Here is a 23,507-nt window from a genome sequence, read left to right as displayed (position 1 = left end):
GTCCAGGGACAACGGCCAGAGAGAAGAGCAGGTAACTCAGGCCACTTGTGCAAAATGCTTAGGTGTGACGCCTGTGCCATCAAAGGGACAGGGAAGAATGAAACCAAGTGCCAGCTCATACAGACATAAAGGAAATCAGTCGATAGCTTTCCTTCTGGAAGAAGGGGAATTTATTGCTTATCAAACAATAGTGGCTGTGTTTCTATTCATGAAACCGATCAGAATGAAGCGGGGGTTGGGGGGCGGCTGGGGGGTGGTGACACTCCACCAGGTAATTCCCCACTCTCTCTGCCCTCTCTCAGGTCCTTGAGCAAAATGGGAAATGGTTCAGTGAAACCCAAACATCCTAAGCATCCCGATGGCCACCCGGGGAACCTCAGTACCCACGCGCTGCGGAGCAAGGTGGTAGAGCTGGAGAGAGAGCTGAGGAGGAAGGAGGCTGAGATCCAGGAGCGGGAATACCACTTGAAGGAGCTTCGGGAACAGCTGTCGAGGCAGACAGCGGCCGTCGCCGAGCTCACGGAGGAGCTCCAGAACAAGTGCATCCAGCTGAACAAGCTTCAGGATGTGGTGCACCTGCAGGGAGGAAGCCTGCCGCAGGCCTCTCCAGATAAAGTGCCTCTTGAGGTGCACCGCAAGGCCTCAGGATTGGTGTCCCTTCATAGCAGGAGGGGGGCAAAAGCTGGAGTGTCTGCTGAGCCAACAAGCCGAACCTATGACCTCAATAAACCCCCCGAATTTTCTTTTGAGAAAGCCAGAGTCAGAAAGGACTCCAGGTAAGAAGTTAACCCCACTCTTTGACTCCAAGAGCTTTGATGTCACATCTAAGACGAGGGTGAGAGTTTTTAGGCTGCCTCAGTGGCCAAGAGATAATAACCCTTGCAGACTTGGAGACCGAGGCTTGGCTAAAATGAGTCTGCTGTGGAAAAGGCTCTCCCTTAGGCAGAACTTTCTTGTAAATCAGGAATGGTGCTTTACCCGGACATTGGTTTGTGATATGTATAACTGAGGAGCTGAGTTTATGGAAGGCATGTCCATTCTCTGGAAAACCCTAGGGGAGTCCACAGAGAGTCCTAGAAGTCTGGCCTTCTCTCTCTGTCCAGAGGAGTGGACTTAAAAGTGTGCACAGATCACAGTGAATTATGAGTGTGTGTAGCAAAAACCATGTGCTGGCACTTAGTCTGCAGGCATCATGAAAAAGGAATAAGTTGGATCCTAAGAGGGGGATGAGTTCATTCACCCATCCCACAGTTTAAGGCACTGTGTTAGATGCTTAACGCATGTTAGTGAGCAGACAGGCACAGAGCATTTCTCATGGGGAGAAGGTCTACACAAAAACAAGTAGACATTGTGTAATCATTATTTGGGACAAATGATATGATGGAAACCAACAGTATAGTAGTGGTGTCTGTGATTAGGGGGAGAGAAAGGCAGGAGGCAACAGAATTTGGATTGTCCTGGAGGCCTGGCCAAGGAGGTGACCTTTACCTGAGACTGAAAGGAGGGAAAGAAGCATAGATTAGGTGGAAAGGGCCTTGCAGGCAGAGGAACAATGAAAAGAATAATGTTCAAAATAAAGATTTTTATAAGAAATTATAAATGTTTATGACAGCATTCTTTTTTTAAAAATTTTTTATTGGAGTTCAATTTGCCAACATTTAGCATAACACCCAGTGCTCATCCCACCAAGTGCTCCCCTCAGTGCCCATCACCCAGTCACCCCACCCACCTCCCTTTCCACTACCCCTTGTTCGTTTCCCAGAGTTAGGTGTCTCTCATGTTTTGTATGACAGCATTCTTGTATGTGCGCGTATGTGTGCATGTCTGGGCATGGCACGTGTTTGTACATTTTTTTCTAACTGAAGATTGAATTTCCTAACCAGAAAAGATTAACTAGAGTCATCCCAAGGTGGGGTCTCTTTTCTGCATTATTTTAAAATGAATGAATACTTATTAGTTGAAATTAGATCTTTTGCCTTGATAATATCTTGGCTGAGCCTGGATCTCTCTTGGCAAAATGGAAGAGTTGTGAATTTAAAACAAATTTTAACTTATTCATAAACATAAGTCATATAAATCAACATAAAACTTCTGACTTAAACAAATAAATGATGAATTTTGACAACGGGATTATGAAGGGAGGTTTAATTCATCAGTTTGTTGACAGTCACATAGTGAGGGATCAATAAATATTTGCTAAGGAAACAAGTCATGCTGGGTTATTAATCATAATACCCTGAGGCTGAAAGAAATCTGATTAATATTAGAGTTCAGAAGAATTTGTGGTAAAAAAAGAGAAGGGTTTGCTATAAGCTGAGGGTTTTATTATTAGTTGGTTTAGAAAGGTCTTATATATCCCCTTTGCAAAACTAATGTTTATTTTTAATGGTGTGGATTTGTGCTTGTTTTATAAAAATTAGATATCATCTAGTGCTCTTTTGATATAATAGAGATATATGCATATAGAGTTAATACTCCATGTTATGTAGTATATTGCTATATTTATGTAAGCACAGTGTATTATTTACCCACAAAAAATCTTTCAAATAGGAATGTTCTTGTATATCTGAGAGAAGCATGAGAGAATTTAATAGCAGTTCATCTTCATTCACCATCTTCCTACATATTCTACCACATTTCTCTTTAGCAAATATTATGTTTAATTCTTTTGTTCCAAAGACTTGGCCATCTTGAGGCAGAAAACCCTTCTCCTGGCTTTAGGTAACTGAACAATCCAAGATACACACATTCCTTTGTATAAAATTTTTTCTTTGTATTGCTTTATTAGCTCTATTATAATCAGGAAAAGAAAATCAGGAGTTAGATACAGTCAATTTCTGGACCAGACCACCTATCTATAATGAGTGGGACATTGGAGAGAAGACATTAGATCTCTTGAATAGGATTAACAATGATTGCCCTTATCATGAAGGCAAGCCAGATGGGTACAAGTCTACGTTGAGATCATGATGAAGAAATAGGCCAATAGGTTGTATTTATTTATTCATTCATTCATTCATTCATTCATTATTTAGTTATTCATTCATTCATTCATTCATTCATTCATTCATTCATATCTTCTCACTCATTGAGAGATAGAGAGAGGGAGCACAAGCAGGGGAGAGGCAGAAGCAGGAAGCCCCATGTAAAACTCCATCCCAGGACCTTGGGATCAAGACCTGAGCTGAAGGCAGATGCTTAACCAACTGAGCCACCCAGATACCCTGCTAATGGGTTTTTTAAATGGATAAGTCCTGAAGAGACCAGACTAGATCATCCCTGACTTAAGAGTCCCCATATACTTTGATAAAGCCTTGTGGTTTTAAATTGAAAAAAAAAAAAAAAGAGAATTTAGGGACCACTGTTTTATTTATTGATTGGTTTGTGCTTCAGGTTCCCTTGCAGAAGGTTTTGCCTCAATTTTTTCTTACAATTTCCCTTGCCGATGTCTTTCTTCTTATGTTTGGAATAACTGGCTAAGTATAGAGAACTAACATCAAGTCAGAGATTTTAAATTTTCCAGTTTTTTTTTAAAGTACTTAATATTACAATTCATTTTCCAGTTTCAAATATTCTACTTTTAGAGAAAAGCCCCAAGTAAACTTTGGATGTTTTTATGTATCTTTTACACAGTCTATCAGAAATTTTGGAAGAAACAATTTTCTAGAAATCTGAGCCTTAGAAAAGATGGGAACATCATTAACTGATAAAAGGATGGCATATAGCACTCATTGGTTTGGCTACTTTTCCAAACAGATATTAGAGGGTTTAAAGTATCAGTCAAAATGTTTCCTTCATTTATTTTTAAATTCTCGTGACTTACATGTTGCACTTTATTTATAAAATTTCCTGGCTGAATTTATGCTAAATTCGTTCCCATGAATATGTGTCAACAACATTTTGGAATCCTTCCCTCTGTGCTGAGTCAGAAAACCATTGAATGGCTTTTCAGTCTTTTTGTCAAAAAGGATGTCTCTTTAATTAACAGGACTTAATAGTGAGCAAGAAAGCGAGGGAAGATTCCCAGCCCTTTTGCAATCAACAACATGAGGGAGATATGAATACTGATGGAAACCATAAAATAACGTGGGGGGAATGATAGATTTGAAATTTGAAGAATTCAAATTCAGTAATTCGTGAGAAACTGTAAAACCCATGCCACAGCAGTCTGTGAGCTTGCTGGGGCCCCATGCTCAAATATATTGTAAATGGCAAGTGAACTTCATCAACTGCTAGGCAGCTCACTCATGCCAGCTTTGTTGTCCTGAACCCATCAAGTGTTCCTGTAGGGTCTGAAGGGATAGCTTAAACTGTATAGATGTACCTCCTTGGTTTATATGGAAGAACGTACATGCTCTAATAACATTGGGAAACTCATCATTCTGTGCTGTTCAGTAGCACTTTCTACAACGATGGACATGTTCTATAATCTGTTTTGTTCAGTGCGGTTAGCCAATAGCAAAATGTGGCTGTGAGCACTGAAAATATGGCTAGTGACACTGAGGAATGGAATTTTTATTTTAATTAACTTTAAAATTAAATAGCCACATGTGTCTAGTGACTACTGTATTGGATATTGCAGTTTTAGGTTATGTATTGTGTTTTAATTGAAGTAGAGTTGACACAAAATGTTATATTAGTTTTAGGTATACAACATAATGATTTGACAACTCTGTAAGTATGCCATGCTCACCAGAAGTGTAGCTTCCATCTGTTGCCTATACAGGGCTATTACAATACCATTCACTACCTTCCCTATGCTATACCTTTCATCTCTGTGACTTATTCTTTGCAGAATGGGAAGGCTGTACTTCCCACTTCCCTTCATCCATTCCCCACCCTTCTCTTTTTTGCAATTACCGATTTGTTCTTTGTACTTCTGGGTTTGTATCTGTTTGTTTGTTCTGCTTTGTTTTTTAGATTCTACATGTAAGTAAAACTATATAGTATTTGCCTTTCTCTGTTGCCTTATTTCACTTAGCATGATACCCTCTAGTTCTATCCATAAATGACAAAATCACATTCTTTTTTATGGTTGAGTAGTATTCCACTGCATGTGTGTGTGTGTGTGTGTGTGTGTGTGTGTGTGTCACATTTCTTTACCCATTCATCTATTGATGGATACTTAGGTTAGATACTTCCATATCTTGGCTATTGTAGAAAATGGTGCAATAAACAAAGAAGTGTACATATCTTTTCGAATTAGTGTTTTCATTTTCTTTGGGTATAATCCCAATGGTGCAATCACTGGATTATATGGTATTTTTATTTTAATTATTTGAGGAATCTCCATACTGTTTTCCATAGTGGTTGCACCAACTTACATTCTTACCAACAGTGCACGAGGGTTCCCTTTTCTCCGCATCCTCACCAATTATTGTTATTTCTTGTCTCTTTGATACTGGCCATTCTGACAGGTGAAAGGTGATATCTTATTGTGGCTTTGATTTGCATTTCTCTGATGATTAGTGATTTTGGACATCTTGTGTGTTGGCCATTTGTATATCTTCTTTGGAAATAGACTGCATGTTTTTGACTGGAACTGCTATTTCCTGAGATGGGAATCATGACCCAGAGAAGGTTGGGAAATCTATATAGACAACATAGGACCTGTGTTTGGTTTTAGGACAAAGCCACAGAAAAAGAGAATGTGCCTGTCAGATTGAAGCAGGCACAATGTGGGATCACTCTTAAACTGCACTGAGCCTGCAGTATATCATAGCCTTTTGTGACTTGGCTTTGTATCCACTGACCATTTTTGATCTTCAGAGGCATACAACTATGTGGGCATATAGCCTGTTTCTATTACAGATACTCAGCCTTACTGAAGCATCATAAATCATGATGAGTCAGAGCACTACAGTATATCAAGTGCTCTGATTTCTGATTTAAATTTATTATGGTGAACAGTGGAAGATTTAGAGATCGAAGAACCTGATAGATTATTTCATGCTACCCCCTTTACTGGAGAAGGGGAGGAGACAGAGGCAGGGGAGTTGTAGAATATGCCAATGTAAGTGGCAGAGCTAAGATTAGAATCCAAGATTCTTGACCTTGAGACCAGTACTTTTCCTAGTGTTCTTAGAATTTCCCACAAAAATCAAAGGCCTCAAGTCAAGTTTGGGCACCAGTCTGCTTTATTTTGACATGCCTTACTGATTGGTAGGAGGAACAGTGGTGCTTCCTGGCTTCTGCCAAGCAGAGTTGAGTAGCGCTTAATCACTACATCGATGTTCACCAAGTGCTGGATCCTCAGAGCTCAGGCCTGTGTGACAAGGATAGGGGGAATGGGTTTGATCCATCTGATAGCACAGACTGTGATATCTATGGAGGGACAAGAATGGGTCCCCATATGAGTACAGTGCTTCTCAAGATTGAGAACTGAATCAGTGACAAAGGAGGGCGAGAAAGAGTTCAGATAGCATTTCTGTCCATGTCTGACCTGCCTTGAGCACCAAGACAACCATGTGTTCAGAGGTCAGACCTTTCACTGAAATTAAATTTTCTGTTTATGTAGACATTGTTTAGCAAACTTCAGCATTGGCAGAGCAAAATTACAAGCTCATGCTGAATGTCTGGTGGAACACAGGCAAATTAATCAGAGACATCTGGCAAGTTGCTAGTATGACTGCCTTTCGCTAAGAAAGTGAAACTATCATTTGAAACTATTGTTCTTCCCTGAAAAGGAAGGATAAAACAAAGACTTTCCATCTAACTTCAGATGTTGACTCTAGTTTTAGGAAGGACAATTAGTTTCATTTGTCACTCCCACCCCAGGAGCAGAATAGGTAAAAGTGGAAAATGCTAGTGAGTCATCCATGTAAATAAGATCTACATCAAGGGAGGGAGAAAGAGTATGGTTGTTATCATTTGTGTTTCCTTTCTAAAACAGGGCTGAGCATTTGAATATGCATTACAGAAATGTAGCTCCTTTATTGGGCCGAGGTGTTTGTATGGAATAACCAGGAATAGTAGAAGTAATAGCATTTATATATCACTAATTATGTGTCGGGCACCATTCTGAATGCTTCATAAATACTGAATTATTTAATTCTCACAACAAACCTGTATGATAGAGATTATTATTTTTACCCCCCCCATTCTATAGATGAGGAAACTGAGAAAAATTAAATAACATGCAAAATTAAATAACTTACCCAAGATCACACAGCTTTTAATATCAGAACCAGAATTCAACCAGGAACTCTGCTGTTTCAAGTCTGTTCTAACAACTCCGATGTACTACTTTTCAAAAATGAAAATTAAATTTTAGTTGGGAAGCCTTGTAAAAAATTAAATATATAATTAGAAAAGGGTGCTTTTTCTAATGCTGTTGTTTTGTATGATTACAAACAGCTCCTGGCTATTGTTATTTCTCCCTGAAAATTACACTTCCAGATAATACTGCCCTATTATCAGTTTGCAGTAGTGGCACATTTTGCTGGGGATGGGAGGGAAATAAACTTTTTTTTTTTACTTCCATGAAATCATGTTGGTGTCTGAGAGGTTCTGTATCTAGATTTCATGTCAATAGGTTATTAAAGATTTGAAAGAGCCTATGTACAGGCTTTTAATAATCAGCTGGATAGTTGAAAATTTTGTGTTATAGTATTTATAAGAATGTTTATAATACTATTTATAGCATAATAGTATTATGCTTATAGGGCAGCCCGGGTGGCTCAGCGGTTTAGTGCCACCTTCAGCCCAGGGTGGGAGACCCAGGATCGAGTCCCACGTCAGGCTCCCTGCATGGAGCCTGCTTCTCCCTCTGCCTGTGTCTCTGTTTCTCTCTCTGTGTGTCTCTCTCATGAATAAATAAATAAAATCTTTAAAAAATATATGCTTATAAATACTATTGCCTTCACTTGACTCTTCTGAAAAGCAGAAAATGAAACTCCCTGTGTAGGGAAAGAAAAAAGGAAAAGTCCAATTGTATGGTGCTCTGATGGCCAGACGCTATGGGTGAAGGCAGCTGGGTGATATGTTTTGTTTTACAGAGGGTATGTTTTACAGCAATGGTGTGCATTGAGACACCCCAATCAGACCTAGCTATGCAGGAAAGCTTGAGAAAACCATTACTCATAACAGCTGGGTAGGTGTTGTTTTCTGAACATTATCTCATGGAGGCAGGAGCGTTGCTGGATGAGGTGGAAGTTGCTTTTCCATGGCACCAGAGAAGGCAAAATGAAAGCTCAGAGTCATTTTCAGCATTTTGCTCAGGCTCATGGTGTTGGTAGTTCCCTGAACCAGGGTTAAAATTCATGTCTGCCTGATGCCAAGTGCACGTTCTCTACCATGGGTATGTGGACACCTCTTATAGATGGTGCAGCCTGCAGTGTAGATGGCTACCCCTTGATGTGTCCATGGAGGGAAAGAGTGGGGATGGTGGCTGTTTTTTAAAAAAAGGTGGTTGGCAGAGGTAAGGAGCATAGCCAAGTTGAGGAACCTGCCTAGAATTAGGTTATGGCCACCTGGACATCTTGGTGAAGTTAAAGAGGTTTAGGCAGACTCTCTGATTCCTGGTCCCACTCTCTCACTTCCTGCCTGTTACTTGTCGTCTTTCTCTTTGGAGGCAAAGGCCCTGGGCTCCCCCTCACCGTGCACGCACACCCAGGTCCTCTCTCAGCTTCTCACGTGGTCTTCTGCTTGGTTTATAGGCGCCTTTTGCTCCTTCTCACCTTATCTTCACATCTTCCAGTCTGCCAGTTGCCAGGTGTTAGGGAAAATGTTTCATGAATACTTGGCTCCCAAGGACAGACACCCTGCTGTGAATAGTCCAGAGTCCAAGTGCTGGGGGAAGGCACGCCCCACCTGGTGGTCTCTGTGCCTGAGAGTGTTAGCATGTACTATGCTGTTCTGAGACTCCACGAGGACCAACAGCCTTGGCTAGCAGCTATGTAGTGTCCAAGATTGCCTTCACTCCTTCAGGTCAACACCTTCAGTTCGGCAGCTATTTATTGAATATTGAATTTCTTAATCAGTGAAGCTCATTCTTTAGTTTTGTTTTCTTCCTCATTTGTTTCCCCTTTCTGTATGTCTTTCTGTCTCCTCTCTCCCATTTCTTTCACATATACTTTTATTTTGTTCCCTCCTCATTTTCCTCTGTTTTCACCGTCTGACTAGGTGGAGGCCACCAGTACCAATTTCAAGTACCTACTACAGGCCAGGCACACTGCAGTATGACCCAGATTAGAGTTATCTTATTCATTTTCAGAGTCTACCTGCCAGCTAAGTATTATTGTCTGAGGCTTACTTAGCAGGCAGAAGTAGCTAGTCCATGGTCATCATTCACAGTGCCTTAAGCTGTGTGAGTTCACCTGGGTGTCAAGACAGCTGCCACTTAATCAGAGCTACTCTAAAACCTGTACTTATTTTATTTGCTATAATACTAATTTATATGATATTTGTAACAGTTTGTGGGTCTGCTTGATTGCAAGTAAGTTCTTCCAGATGAATTTAGCAGGTCTAGCTTTGAACCATTGTCCCGGAGGCCTGGGCAGGAGCCTCTAGCTCCCCTCACATCTTCTAAGTGTCTTCTGAAATGGGCTACTCTCTTCTGACCCAGTTTTTTCTTACAGACATTGCATGCCTTTCTGGACACTGCCCATTTCCTTGCTAGATTCACAGGAAAGAATAGAGTAGAAACAGTATAGTCAAGAAAACAGTGACCTTTCTCTCTGTGCTTATTGCATCAGACGGAAACATCACCACTGACCTTTGCCTTCTAATAAGCAATGCAGTCCACTTCCAGAAGAGCCTCCCTTTTCTTTCTGGAAGCCTGAGCAGCCTTGCTCCTGTCACTTGACTTTTTCTTTTTCTTTTTTTCAAAGATTTATTTATTTATTTATTTATTCAGAGGGGGGCGCGGGCAGAGACACAGGCAGAGGGAGAAGCAGGCTCCATGCAGGAAGCCTGACATGGGACTTGATACCCCGTCTCCAGGATCACACCCCGGGCTGCAGGCGGCGCTAAACCGCTGCACCACCGGGGCTGCCCCACTTGACTTTTTCTAGGGTTCTCAAGAAAGGGAAAATATCTGAAGCCAAGGATAAAGCTTTTCAGTTTTTAGACTCCTTTTGGAAGTACCTTCTCTGTGAAAGATATATTTTATTTATCCTTTGATTAAACTGTTTCCTTTTCTTAAAGTCTCATTTTAAAATAATTTGTCTCCTCCTCTCCATGTTGACTCTCCTTCAAATTATTTGCTAGTCATAGATATTTCAGTGCAGTCTTCTTTGACAGATTTTTGTGTGGGTGTTGTTGTTGTTGTTTTTTGAGATATATATATATAGCTTAGAATGGCCAGAAGATATCTTGTATATCATTCAGACTAAGAGGTGAACAATCAGAAACTCTTTTTTTTTTTAAAGACAGAAGCTTTATTATTATTATTTTTTTAATTTTTATTTATTCATGATAGGCACACAGTGAGAGAGAGAGAGGTAGAGACACAGGCAGAGGGAGAAGCAGGCTCCATGCACTGGGAGCCTGACGTGGGATTCGATCCCGGATCTCCAGGATCGCGCCCTGGGCCAAAGGCAGGCGCCAAACCGCTGCGCCACCCAGGGATCCCAATCAGAAACTCTTAATGTCCATTTAATCCTTCCAGAAGTATATGTTTGTCATGTCCATATGTTTGTCATGTCTGATTAACTTTAATTGGTAAATTTCAAGCAGTAGTTTTGATCAACTTTTTGGAGTTTATAGACCAAGCTCTGGGAAATATGGAGGAAAGAAAGATCTGTAGCTTCCAGTCCCTTCTTTCCAGATCAGATGAGGAAAAGGTAGGTAAAAAGTGAATAAGACTTTACCTGAAATTTCTTGGACTTAGAAATTCAAGGACACCCAGGTGTATTCGTTTCTGTTGCTGTGTGATAAGCCACTACAAACCTAGTGGCTTAGAATAACACATACTTGTTCTCTCAGAATTTCTGTGGGTTGGGAGTTTAGGCACAATGATTAGGTCATCTGCTCAGGGCTTCAGAAGATAGTAGTCGGAGTCAGCTGGCTGTGTCCCTTCCTGTAGCTTTCTAGTGGAAGAAGGCCTTCTCCAAGCTCATGTGATTGTTGGCAGAACTAAGTTCCTTGTGGTTGTAAGACTGAGATCCTCACTTTCTTGCTGGCTGTCTTCAGTGGCTGCTTTCAGCTTCTAGTGGCTGCCCAGAGTTCCTAACCATATTTTTGCTCCCAGATCCTTTCACAACAGGGCAGCTCACTTCTTCAAGGCCATTTGGAGAATCTCTTTATAGTTGACTAAGATGAAATTGTATATTACACACATGGAGTGACCCTCCCATCACTGTTGCCATATTCTGTTGGCAAGGAGCAAATCACAGATTCCATCTCACTTGAGGGTTGGGATTATATAAGAGCTTAATACCAGGGGGTAGAGATCACGGGACCATCTTAGAAATCCACACACTATGCCAGGCCCTTTCGTTTTCTTGTTGTGAGATTCCCTGGCTAAGAATGTTAGCCATACTGGATATGTAAAGCAATACATAAAAAGTCCAGAGGCACGTATATGTGTATCCATAGCAGCATGTTGTGAGCTATTTATAGGGGCCAAAATGTGTAATCAACCCAATGTCTACTGATGGATGAATGGGTAAACAAAATACAGTATATACATACAATGGGATATTATTCAGCCTCAAAAAAGGAAGGAAATTCCTTCCTTGTTCATGCTGCAACATGAACAAACCTTGAGGACATTATGCCAAGTGAATAAGTTGGACATAAAGGGACAAATACTGTAGTAATCCACTTATATGGCAAACCTAGAGTCTTCAACTTTGTAGAGACATATAGCAGAATTAGAGGTTGCCAGGGGCTGGCAAGAGCAGAGAATGGGAGCTATTGTTTAATGGGTACAGAGTTTTAGTTTGGGAAGATGAAAAAAGCTCCGTAGACGAATGATGATGATAGTTGCAAAACAGAGAGAATATACTTAATGCCACTGCACTATACCCTTAAAATGGTATAGTTTGTATAATGTAAATTTACCACAATTTTTTTTTTAAAGTCCAGAGTCCTGGGGCTGACTTGACAGCATTGCCCCAATGTGCTAGGACACATTTCAGGTTCTATGTAGTTTCCTGGAAGGAGAGAGAGAAGAATAATGATTTTCCCATTTCTGTGTTTATTTGTAATATTGCAGAGGAGAATGAGACATGGAAAAGTCCTGTGACAAAATTAAATTATTATTAATTAATCAATCATCATTAATTACTTGATAGTAATTCATTGATTGCTCCATGAGCCTTTAGTAGAGGAAAAGGAGCACTTCAAGCTCCCTTGCATTTTCTTGTTTACAGCTGTAATTCTTCACCTTGAGTGCACATTGTAATCACCTGGGGAGTATTTAAAAATACCGATGCTTGAGGTTCATCCGCCAGGGAGTCTTATTAAATTGGTTTGAGGTGAGCACCCTGGGCGTCAGGATTTATAAAATCTCCCCAGAGGATCATAATGTGCAATGACTATTGGGAACCAGTATTTTATTATAGGAAAAGGCTTCCCTGCAGCTGACTCCAGAAATGTTCAATGTGCCAATTTAAGAGAAATACTCATTACAGATTTTTAAGGGAACTATTTACCATTTCTACCTAATTACCATGCAGCACAATGACGATTATGCATATCATTGAGTGTGTCAGATTAACTTCCTTGTAAACGTTGGTTGTTTTCAACATTTCATTATTAAACTCTGTTCTTGGATGCTCATGGGAATAGGATCATCTGCACACATTTAAGAAAGGGAGTGAGAAGTCTTTGTCGTGAGCGTGAAGTAACAGTAAACATGATTAAATTACAACCGTATTTAATTACGTGGGCAATAGGGTGAGAGAGCTGGTGGGAGAAAGTCATGCTCATTTTCTGATTATCATGGAATGATCTCATCTTTCTCAATCTAGTTTCTCAAATAAATGTGCATTTATTAGGCTTTTTTTTCTTGTTGGTTTATTGCTCAAAAATTTGGGGGGAAAAGGAAATCAAGAGATGCTTATTTTACTTATTATCTGTGGCTTATTTACCAAGTAACTGACATTCCTCCTCTCCACTCTTGTCTCTGAACCCGTAATTTTTAAACTAGGAGAAAGAATTTGCATGTCCATTAGCATTCTTGATCTTGTCCAGTTCCTCCTGTGTGCCAGGTGCACTTGTAGAGTTTAGGTCATAAGAAGATGAAGAAAACATAGTCACCCCATTGGAGATCACAGTCTCTTTGGGGAAACTAACATGTATGGCAGTCTTGTGTGATTCATATTCAAAGAGGTAGGTCTACAGAGGAAGGAGGGAGCATACTTTGCTTGGTGGGATCAGGAAAAGCTCCATGAAAGATGATCTCGAGCTGGGTTTTGAAGGAGGAATGGCTGGCGAGGAGACAGGGTGGCCTGGCACATTTGTGGACCTGCAGGTAAGTCAGTGGGCCACAGGTTCTCTGAGCACCTGGAGGCCAGTCAGGGAGGCTGGATTGTCAGGAGTTTTACCACCATTGTGAAGGGGTCTCTCACAATAAAACCAAGACAGGACTTAAGTATAGGTTTTAGGGCTGTTTTGACTTACAGGTTTTTAAATTGCTGGGAACTTGCTGACTTATGAGTAATAGCTATCCCTTAGGTAATATGTTTTACATGCGGGGCGCTGTTCTTAGAGGTTTATACTGTGAACTCATTAAATTGTCATAGAAATCCCATAACCCCTGGACTGTGTTCATTGTAATTTTACAGCTGAGAAAACTCGAGATTAAGTGACTTGCCCAGGGTTCCCCAGTTCATAAGCGGCAGAATTGGGAATCAAACCCTGGCATCTTGGCTCCAGATCTTGTGCCCTTGACAAATAGGCTTTACAGTAGGCTTTCTTTTCGTATATATAATTAAGCTATGAAATGCCACACAAGTTGCATGGCCTCAACTTCTATGCTCACAAGAAATCCTTGAGAGGACAAGAAAGAAGGCAGAGGCCACTGGCCCCTGCTTTGCACTGAGCCTTGTGCAAAGAAGGTTTGCAGGATACGTGCTGTTGCCCAACAAAAGCAAATAGTGAGAACACAGGCTTCTAATCTTCGGGACCAGAGAAAGAAGATGGAGGACCCTATATAACAGGAACTGTTGGTGGACTTTGACAAATTAAATTTCCTGAAGCAATTTAGAGGGCAGAAATTTACTGCTTCCAAGAATGTTGATTAAATAAGTGGAGGATGTAAAAGGATTACCGGAGGATCACTGATGCTGCCGCCCATAGACAGGGATTTGAGTTCAAGCCCTGCTGGAGGAACTGAGGCTGAGTGTCTTGGCAGTGCCTCTTTGTTTCTCCCTGGTTTCTAGAACTTTTCCCATTCCACTCTAACTTCCTACTCACCCCCCAAAACATGCTATGACAACCACCATCGCTAATTACTAATACTGCCATTTTTAAAGTATTTATTGGCGCCTTAGTTAATGTGCATAATATTCCAGTGAAGTAGATATGATTACCATGCTCTAGTCAAGTCACAGGGGAGAAGTTTGAGATTCGGAAAGGTTCAGTGACTTGGCCAGGGTTGTACAGCAAGGATGTGGCCGAGTTGAGATTTGAACCTAGGATTTTCGGACTCCAAAGCTATATACACATTTTTTTAAATTAACTTTTCATTGAAGTATGTAAATCATAAAGTGAACAAGCCCATGTAACCACCAAACAGATTAGGTAATCAATCATTCCCAGCACCTCAGTCTCTCTTTTTCCCTTCTAATCTCTACCCATTATCTACCTCAAAGGTAGCCAGTGTCTGTGCTAGTATTATCACAGATTACTTTTTGCCTATTTTTGAATTTTTAAAAAGATTTTATTTATTTATTTGAGAGACAGCATGCATGAGTGGGGAGGAGGCACAGAGGGAGAGGGAGAAGCAGGCTCCCCACTGAGCAGGGAGCTGGTCAAGTGGCTCAATCCCAGAACCCCAAGATCATGACCTGAGTCAAAGGCAGATGCTTAATTGACTGAGCCACCCAGGCACCCCAATTTTTTTGAATTTTATTTTAATGATTTATAGGGTATGTACTCTATATATAGAGTCTAGCTTGCTTGGTTTATTTATTTATTTTAATATTTTATTTATTTATTCATGAGAGACACAGAGAGAGAGGCAGAGACACAGGCAGAGGGAGAAGCAGGCTCCATGCAGGGAGCTCGATGTGGGACTCGATCCTGGGTCTCCAAGATCACGGCCTAGGCTGAAGGCAGACGCTTAACCACAGAGCTACCAGGCGTTCCTAGCTTGCTTGGTTTATATAGCGAGATTCACTTATGTTATTGTATGTGGCAGTAATTTATTATTTATTGTTAATAATTACTAATTTATTAATTAATATTGCTGTGTAGTAGTTACTGGGTGGTTATACCACAGTTTATCAATTCTACTGTTGTTGGGCATTTGGTTAATTTTGGTATTTAGCAACTTTTTATTTTTTTTATTTTTATTTTTTTAATTTAGCAACTTTTTAAAAGATTATTCATTCAGTTGAGCAGGAAGGCCAGTGTGGGGCTTGATCCCAGGACCCTAAGATCATGATCTGAGCCAAAGACAAACACTTAACTGAACCCAGGTGTCCTGGTATTTAGCAATTTTGAGTAAGGCTGCCATGAACAATTTGTCATGTATGTCTCTCTCTGTAGATATTTATCTGTATCTATATCTATCTACACATACACAGTATGTTATGTATATAATATATTATATATAAATTATATATATATAATTTATGGTGGTTATCTACCTAGGAATGGAATTGCTGGGTAGTACATTTTATCTAAGTTTACATTTAATTTAGATTGCTGTGTAATTTTCCAAAGTAGTTGAACAAATGTATACTCCCACTAGTAACTTCATGAGTTTTAAGTTACTCTACATGCTCAGCAGCATTTGGCATTGTCCATTTTTTTCATTTTAGCCATTCTGCTATGTATGCTGTGCTATCTGGTTTTGGTTTTGGTTATCTTTTCCTTGGTAATGCACAAGGGTGAACCATTTTAGAAGTATGTATTTTCCATTGATGTCTGTTTTTCCCCATAGCTCTGTAGTACAACCGTCGTCCTAAATTAAGTATTTATGTATATGTAAGTGGATTTTTGGACTTTCTACTCTGTTCTACAGGTCTTTTAGTTCATTCTTGTGGCATGACTATATTCTTCTAATTATTTTGATGTATAGTAATTCCTGATATCTATTACTTTAAGACTTCCAACTTTGTGTTGTTCACTGTTGTGATGGCTATTCTTGGGCCTTTTTGTGACTAAGAATTTTAGTATTACCTTGTTCATTTTTATAAAATTTTTTTTCAGAATGTAGATTGGGGTTTCATTGAACCTAATTAGTCTAAGTAGATTTGACATCATTAAAGACTTTAGTCTTCTCATCCACAACTGTGGTATATGCCTCCATCTCTTTCTTTCATTTCTCTTAATATTTTGTACTTCTCTTTGTAGGGGTCTTACACATTTCTGTTTGATAAATTCTGTGTGGTTGATGTTTTGTTATCTTTTTAAAGTGACATAAATTAAAAATTTTCATTTTTAGTTTTTTGATTCTGGGATAGAGGAATATAATTGAATTTGTTTGGAGACTTATATCCAGTTGTTGAAATCAGTTGTTAATTTTGATAGTTTACCACTTACACAGCATATCTTTAGGATAGGTTTAGGAAGGATGGCAGGTTTATTTCTTCTTTTCCTTTGTTACATCTTTGATATTATTTCTTTTTTTCTCACCTTATTACATTTGCTCAGACTTTTGGTTCAGGATCAAATTGAAACATCCAATTTCTGATACCTCAAGGAAAGCTCTCAGTATTTTACCATGTGTTTTACCATTTCTGTTTTTGTTTTATTCTATACATAACCTTTTATCAGATTAATGAGATTCCATTCCAGTCTATTTCTAATTTGCTAAGAGCTTTTTTAAAATTTAGAAATCATATAGGTGTTTGATTTTATCAAATACTTTTTCTGCATCCAATAAGATTTTGCTATTTTTTTTATCCTTTGCTGTTTTCATGTGGTTAATTACATTAATTTTTCTTTCTTGTGATGTGGATTTTGTTATCAGGCTATTGCCATACTCTAAAGTAAGTTGGGAGAAATTCTTTTTTTTTTTTTTCTGGAAAAAATTATTAAGATTAATATTATTTTTTCCATAAGTGTCTGGAAAACTTAATGGTAGGGTCTAGAACTCCTTTTGTGAGATAGTTTATTTTTTGTTTAATTTTTCTTTTTTTTATAATAAATTTATTTTTTATTGGTGTTCAATTTACCAACATACAGAATAACACCCAGTGCTCATCCCGTCAAGTGCCCCCCTCAGTGCCTGTCACCCAGTCACCCCCACCCCCCGCCCTCCTCCCCTTCCACCACCCCTATTTCATTTCCCAGAGTTAGGAGTCTTTATGTTCTGTCTCCCTTTCTGATATTTCCCCACACATTTCTTCTCCCTTCCCTTATATTCCCTTTCACTATTATTTATATTCCCCAAATGAATGAGAACATACAATGTTTGTCCTTCTCCGACTGACTTATTTCACTCAGCATAATACCCTCCAGTTCCGTCCACGTTGAAGCAAATGGTGGGTATTTGTCGTTTCTAATGGCTGAGGAATATTCCATTGTATACATAGACCACATCTTCGTTATCCATTCATCTTTCGATGGACACTGAGGCTCCTTCCACAGTTTGGCTATTGTGGACATTGCTGCTAGAAACATCGGGGTGCAGGTGTCCCGGCGTTTCATTGCATCTGTATCTTTGGGGTAAATCCCCAACAGTGCAATTGCTGGGTCGTAGTGCAGGTCTATTTTTAACTCTTTGAGGAACCTCCACACAGTTTTCCAGAGTGGCTGCACCAGTTCACATTCCCACCAACAGTGTAGGAGGGTTCCCTTTTCTCCGCATCCTCTCCAACATTTGTGGTCTCCTGCCTTGTTAATTTGCCCCATTCTCACTGGTGTGAGGTGGGATCTCATTGTGGTTTTGATTTGTATTTCCCTGATGGCAAGTGATGTGGAGCATTTTCTCATGTGCATGTTGGCCATGTCTATGTCTTCCTCTGTGAGATTTCTCTTCATATTTTTTGCCCATTTCATGATTGGATTGTTTGTTTCTTTGGTGTTGAGTTTAATAAGTTCTTTATAGATCTTGGAAACTAGCCCTTTATCTGATATGTCATTTGCAAATATCTTCTCCCATTCTGTAGGTTGTCTTTTAGTTTTGTTGACTGTATCCTTTGCTGTGCAGAAGCTTCTTATCTTGATGAAGTCCCAATAGTTCATTTTTGCTTTTGTTTCTTTTGCCTTCGTGGATGTATCTTGCAAGAAGTTACTGCGGCTGAGTTCAAAAAGGGTGTTGCCTGTGTTCTCCTCTAGGATTTTGATGGACTCTTGTCTCACATTTAGATCTTTCATCCATTTTGAGTTTATCTTTGTGTCTGTGTCGAGAGAGTGGTCTAGTTTCATTCTTCTGCATGTGGATGTCCAATTTTCCCAGCACCATTTATTGAAGAGACTGTCCTTCTTCCAATGGATAGTCTTTCCTCCTTTATCGAATATTAGTTGACCATAAAGTTCAGGGTCCACTTCTGGGTTCTCTATTCCGTTCCATTGATCTATGTGTCTGTTTTTGTGCCAGTACCACACTGTCTTGATGACCACAGCTTTGTAGTCCAACCTGAAATCTGGCATTGTGATGCCCCCAGATATGGTTTTCTTTTTTAAAATTCCCCTGGCTATTCGGGGTCTTTTCTGATTCCACACAAATCTTAAAATAATTTGTTCTAACTCTCTGAAGAGAGTCCATGGTATTTTGATAGGGATTGCATTAAACGTGTACATTGCCCTGGGTAACATTGACGTTTTCACAGTATTAATTCTGCCAATCCATGAGCATGGAATAGTTTTTGTTTAATTTTCCTAATGGCTAATCACTTTTTTATTCTTTTGTCAGATGTGGTTTGTTGTATTTTTCCAGGAAGTTTTTAATTTCATCTAAATTTTAGGATTTGGTTATTCTGCCCACTCCTTTCTTTTTTTTTTAAAGATTTTATTTATTTATTTATTTATTTATTTATTTATTTATTTATTCATTCATTCATTCATTCATGGGAGACAGAGAGAGAGGCAGAGACACAGGCAGAGGGAGAAGTAGGCGCCAAGCAGGGAGCCCGATGTGGGACTTGACCCCGGGTCCCCAGGATCACGTCCTGAGCCGAAGGTGGTGCTAAACCGCTGAGCCACCTGGGCTGCCCCTGCCTACTCATTTCTTTCTGTATCTGTAATATCTATAGAGATGTCTCCCTTCTGATTTTTAATATTGTTAATTATTTTGTCTCCTTGTATTGCCATAATTCCTCAGTTTTATGTCTTTCTAAAAACTATTTTGTGCTGTGTTGATTCTCATCATTGTACTTTTTTTCCTGTTTTACTATTTTTCTGCTTCCATTTTATTTTTTACCTTCTTTCTTTTTTGAGCTCACTCTGCTCTTCTTCTTCTAGCAGTTGAGTTATTCACTTTTATCTTTCCTCTTTTCCAGTGTATCTATTTAATACTGTAAATTTTTCTCATAGCATGATTTATGTACACCTCACAAGTTTTAGTATGTTACATTTTTATCACTTATTTCAAAATATGATTTGATTTTCCTTATTATTTAATCATTGATCAGTGGGCTATTTAGAAATATATTGCTTGAGGCACCATTAGGTAGCTCAGTCGGTTAAGCATCTGACTCTTGCTTTTTGGTTCACGAGGGTCATGATCTCAGGGTCATGAGATTGAGCCCTGCATTGGGCTCCACGCTGAGTGTGGAGCCTGCTTGAGATTCTCTCTCTCCTTCTCCCTCTGCCTTTATCCCTCCCACTGCCCTGCTCATGCACATGCTCACTCTCTCCTCTTTCTAAAAAACATAGAAATAAAAATAAAAAATAAAAAAGTAAGTGTATTGCTCAAAAATTGTGTTACTCAATTCTTAAACACTTGAGAATTTTTTTATTATTTTTTATTATTGATTTCTAGCTTAATTCTACTGTTCAAATAACATGCTTTGTATTGTTGAGACTTGCTTTATGGCTCACCATATGGTCAATATTCATGAAGGTTTTTGTGTACATGAAAAGAATGTGTATTCTGAATTTGTTGAATGCAATCTTATCTTTTCTTTTTCTTTTTGAGGGGGAGGTAGGGAGGGACAGAGGGAGAGGGAAAAAGACAAGCTAAAGCAGGCTCCATGCCCAGTGTGGAGCGCATTGCTGGGCTTAGTCTCATATCCTAAGATCATGACCTGAGCTGAAACCAGGAATTGGACACTTAATTGACTGAGCCACTCAGGTGCCCCAAATGTAACCTTTTAGACTATCAATGAGGTCAAGAAATTAACTTTGATAGTCAATTGTTTAGAGCTATGTTCTGACTAATTTTTGTCCACTTGTTCTGTGAGTTACTTAAAGGGATGTGTTAAAATCTCTCAAAATAATTGTGGATTAGTTTATTCTTTTATTTTTGTCAATTTTGTTTTTATATTTGATGCTATCTAGTTAATTGCATATGGATTTAGAATACCTATATCTTCCTGATCATATCAAAGTGAAATATTCCTCATTTCCAGAAATGTGCTTTTCATTAAAGTCTACTTTCCTGCCTCAAGAAACATTTTCTTTATAATTGGTTTTTATATAGGATAAATACCTCTTCCTACCATCTTATTTGCAGCCTTTCTATATCCTTAACTTTAAGGAATGCTTCTTATAGGTAACACACATTTCGTATTTCCTTTTTATTTTATTTTTCAATCTGACAATCTTTTAATTGCAGTATTTAGTATGTTTATCTTTAGTGTAAATGCAAATATTTGCTTATTAATGTTTTTTTCTTTTCCTTTGATTTCTTTTCCTCTACTTTCTTGACATTTTTTAGGATCAATTAAATGTGTATTATAATTCCATTTTCTTTTCTGTTAGCTTTCTGGTTAAACATTCTCTGGCTAACCTTATAAGGGTTACCCCAAATTATGACATACTTCCTTAATTTATTAAATTTATAATATATATTAGTAGTTTTATTACTTCCTGGGCCTTAAATTATGTTTACTGCTACCCTCCCCCCCTCACAACTTGGCTATTATTCTCAAACATTTTATTTATCATACATTTTAAAATCTAGCATGTATTGATATTTCTCTTTTATAAAGATAAGCTTCCTTTAGTCATCCACATATTTACTTTTTCCATTGTTCTTTCTTCCTTCTAACATCTATTAGTTTACATCTGGGATCATTTTCTGTTTGTCTGGAGCTCTCCACTATTATGAGTCTGTTGGCAGTGGAATGACACTTTGAAATGGTATTCATTTGCTTTTGTTTTTGAAGATGTTTTCACTGGATTAAGGTATTGGAAATAGGCATTTTAAAGCTCTTTGGGGCTATCCCACTGTCTCTGGCTTCTGTTCTTTCAATTGAGGAGTAAGTCAGTCATGTTGTTGGTCATTTAAGGTAATGTATCTCTTTTTTTAGTTGCATTGTAGATTTTTCTGCCTCTATTTGGTTTTCAGCCATTTGACTATGATGGTCCTAGGTATGGTTTTCCTTGGATATGGTTATATTAAAGTCTATATCTTATACCAGCAATTTATTGATATATTTGGTCTGCTTCTATTGTCTTTTTTCTCTTGGTCTTCAGTCATTTGGTCTTTTCTCTTGGTATGCCTGATGTCATGCCAGATACTCTTTAGTGAAAAACTCTAGAGAAAATTTGAGTCTCTAGATTTTGTGAACATCCAACAGAAGACATTTACCTTTGCTTGTGGCAGGCAGTCAGGCTAGGATCAAGTCATTTTAACCAAAATAGGAATTTATTTTGAAGTTAGTGTTCAGTCTATTTGGAGCTAGCCTGTTTTGGGCTGGTGTTTACTCCTAGGTTGCAGCCTTACAGGTGTCCCATCTGAAATTCTGGGTGTTTACCAGGATTCTTCCTTCATGGTGTGCTTTCAACATTAACTTTGGTCTTCCTAATCATTTGAGACTGCCAAAACTGCTCAGTGCTGTGTATGACTCAGCAAATACCCTGAAGGAAAAAGTAGAGGTGAATGTCAAGCACATATTCTCTTGTTGATCATGACTTTTCAGGCTGTTGCCATGTTGATAGATCTCTAGTGCTTTCAAAAAAATTGGTAAAAATAGACTTTACTTAGCTTTTGAAATTGTATTGTGTGAGTATGGAGGGCTATTCTGTAAGATCTGGACAATAATAACCATAGGAGTGGCAAAGTTCATACTCTTTGTCATACAGTCACTGCTGTATGCTGCCTCCAAGACAATTCAAGAGAAGACCCAGTCCTTTAAGAATTTATAATCTAGAGGTGCCTAGACTGGGTGGCTCAGTCGGTTGAGCATCTGCCTTCAGCTCAGTTCATGATCCCAGGGTCCTGGAATCAAGCCTCACGTCGGGCTCCCTGCTCCATGGGGAGCCTGCTTCTCTCTCTGTCACTCTCCCTGCTTGTACTCTTTCTCTCTCTCTTTCTGTCAAATAAATAAATAAAATCTTTTTTTTTTAAATTATAATCTAGTTTGGAGAAGAAGTCATAGAACTCTTTTCTAATAGTAGAATATTTTAATAGGGTTATACACTAAATTAAGTTAAAAGGATTTGCGAACTCTTTGAGGCCATGCTTAATTAATTTTTATGTCCTAAGTAAATGTTTGATAAAATCTGTTGAATTAATAGACATGAATACAACACTTAAGGAGCTTATACTAGACTTAAAAGATTCTGTGTGAGCTACAGCATCGAGGCAGAGTTGACTAGATCATAAAGGGAGAGTTATAAGGATTCAGTCAGTTGAGAGGAGAAGAAACTAAGTTAAGTTGGAGGAGGAAACTAGCTAAACCTAAAGATAAAGTTGGCGGGCATAGAAGACCATGAGGATACCAGCCTATCTGAAGCAAAGGATTTGTTTTAGCAAGTAAGTACTGGATGGATGCAGTGGAGTCATGGGATGGTGAACACCAGATTGTGGGATGTTGATTTTCTGCTATGGACAAAAGAGTTTTCAAACTACTTCCACAAAATGTTCAGAGAGGTTAAGCCAAAAGAAGAAATAAATAAAAAAGACATTGAGGTTTGGAAACATTGATTTAAAAGATTTGTTTACTGCAAGGTTTCTTTGAACTCTCAAAGGATGCATTGTCAATTTCCAAAATTATTCCAACTGAGCACACTTTTGCTTATGAAGGAAGAGCACCACTTGGAACATATTTTGGGAAATTAGGCTATGTGGGCATTGATGAAACACTGGCTGAAATGTTAGGAGAGCATGAAAAGCCCATGAAAGCTGAGGCTTTTTTGGCATTATGTTCATAGTTCTACTGTTTGCTCTCTGAGAAGAACGTGTAGCCAAAGTAATTTCTTGGTATATATTAGTTGAAGGAATTATTTGCTTTAGCAGATGAGGGGGAAATGAGATCAGATGAAGTCAGTTTTTTAGC

General features: G+C 38.9%; 1 protein-coding gene across 3 annotated transcripts in view; it reads left to right on the top strand.

The window, feature by feature from the left end:
- Nucleotides 1–23,507, top strand: part of PRKG2 (protein kinase cGMP-dependent 2) — a 99,706-nt gene that overhangs the window by 9,423 nt on the left and 66,776 nt on the right. For all 3 annotated transcript variants that reach the window (XM_072810807.1, XM_072810806.1, XM_072810808.1), the window contains exon 2: nt 303–776. In XM_072810807.1, the coding sequence (XP_072666908.1) occupies nt 316–776 (461 nt within the window). In that variant the 5' untranslated portion in view covers nt 303–315. The remainder of the gene's footprint in view (nt 1–302; nt 777–23,507) is intronic.

Source organism: Canis lupus, chromosome 33, assembly GCF_048164855.1.
Source record: "Canis lupus baileyi chromosome 33, mCanLup2.hap1, whole genome shotgun sequence".
Lineage (NCBI taxonomy): Eukaryota > Metazoa > Chordata > Mammalia > Carnivora > Canidae > Canis > Canis lupus.
The sequence above is the reverse complement of the archived record's forward strand: the minus strand, read 5'-3'. Positions and strand labels throughout refer to the sequence as shown.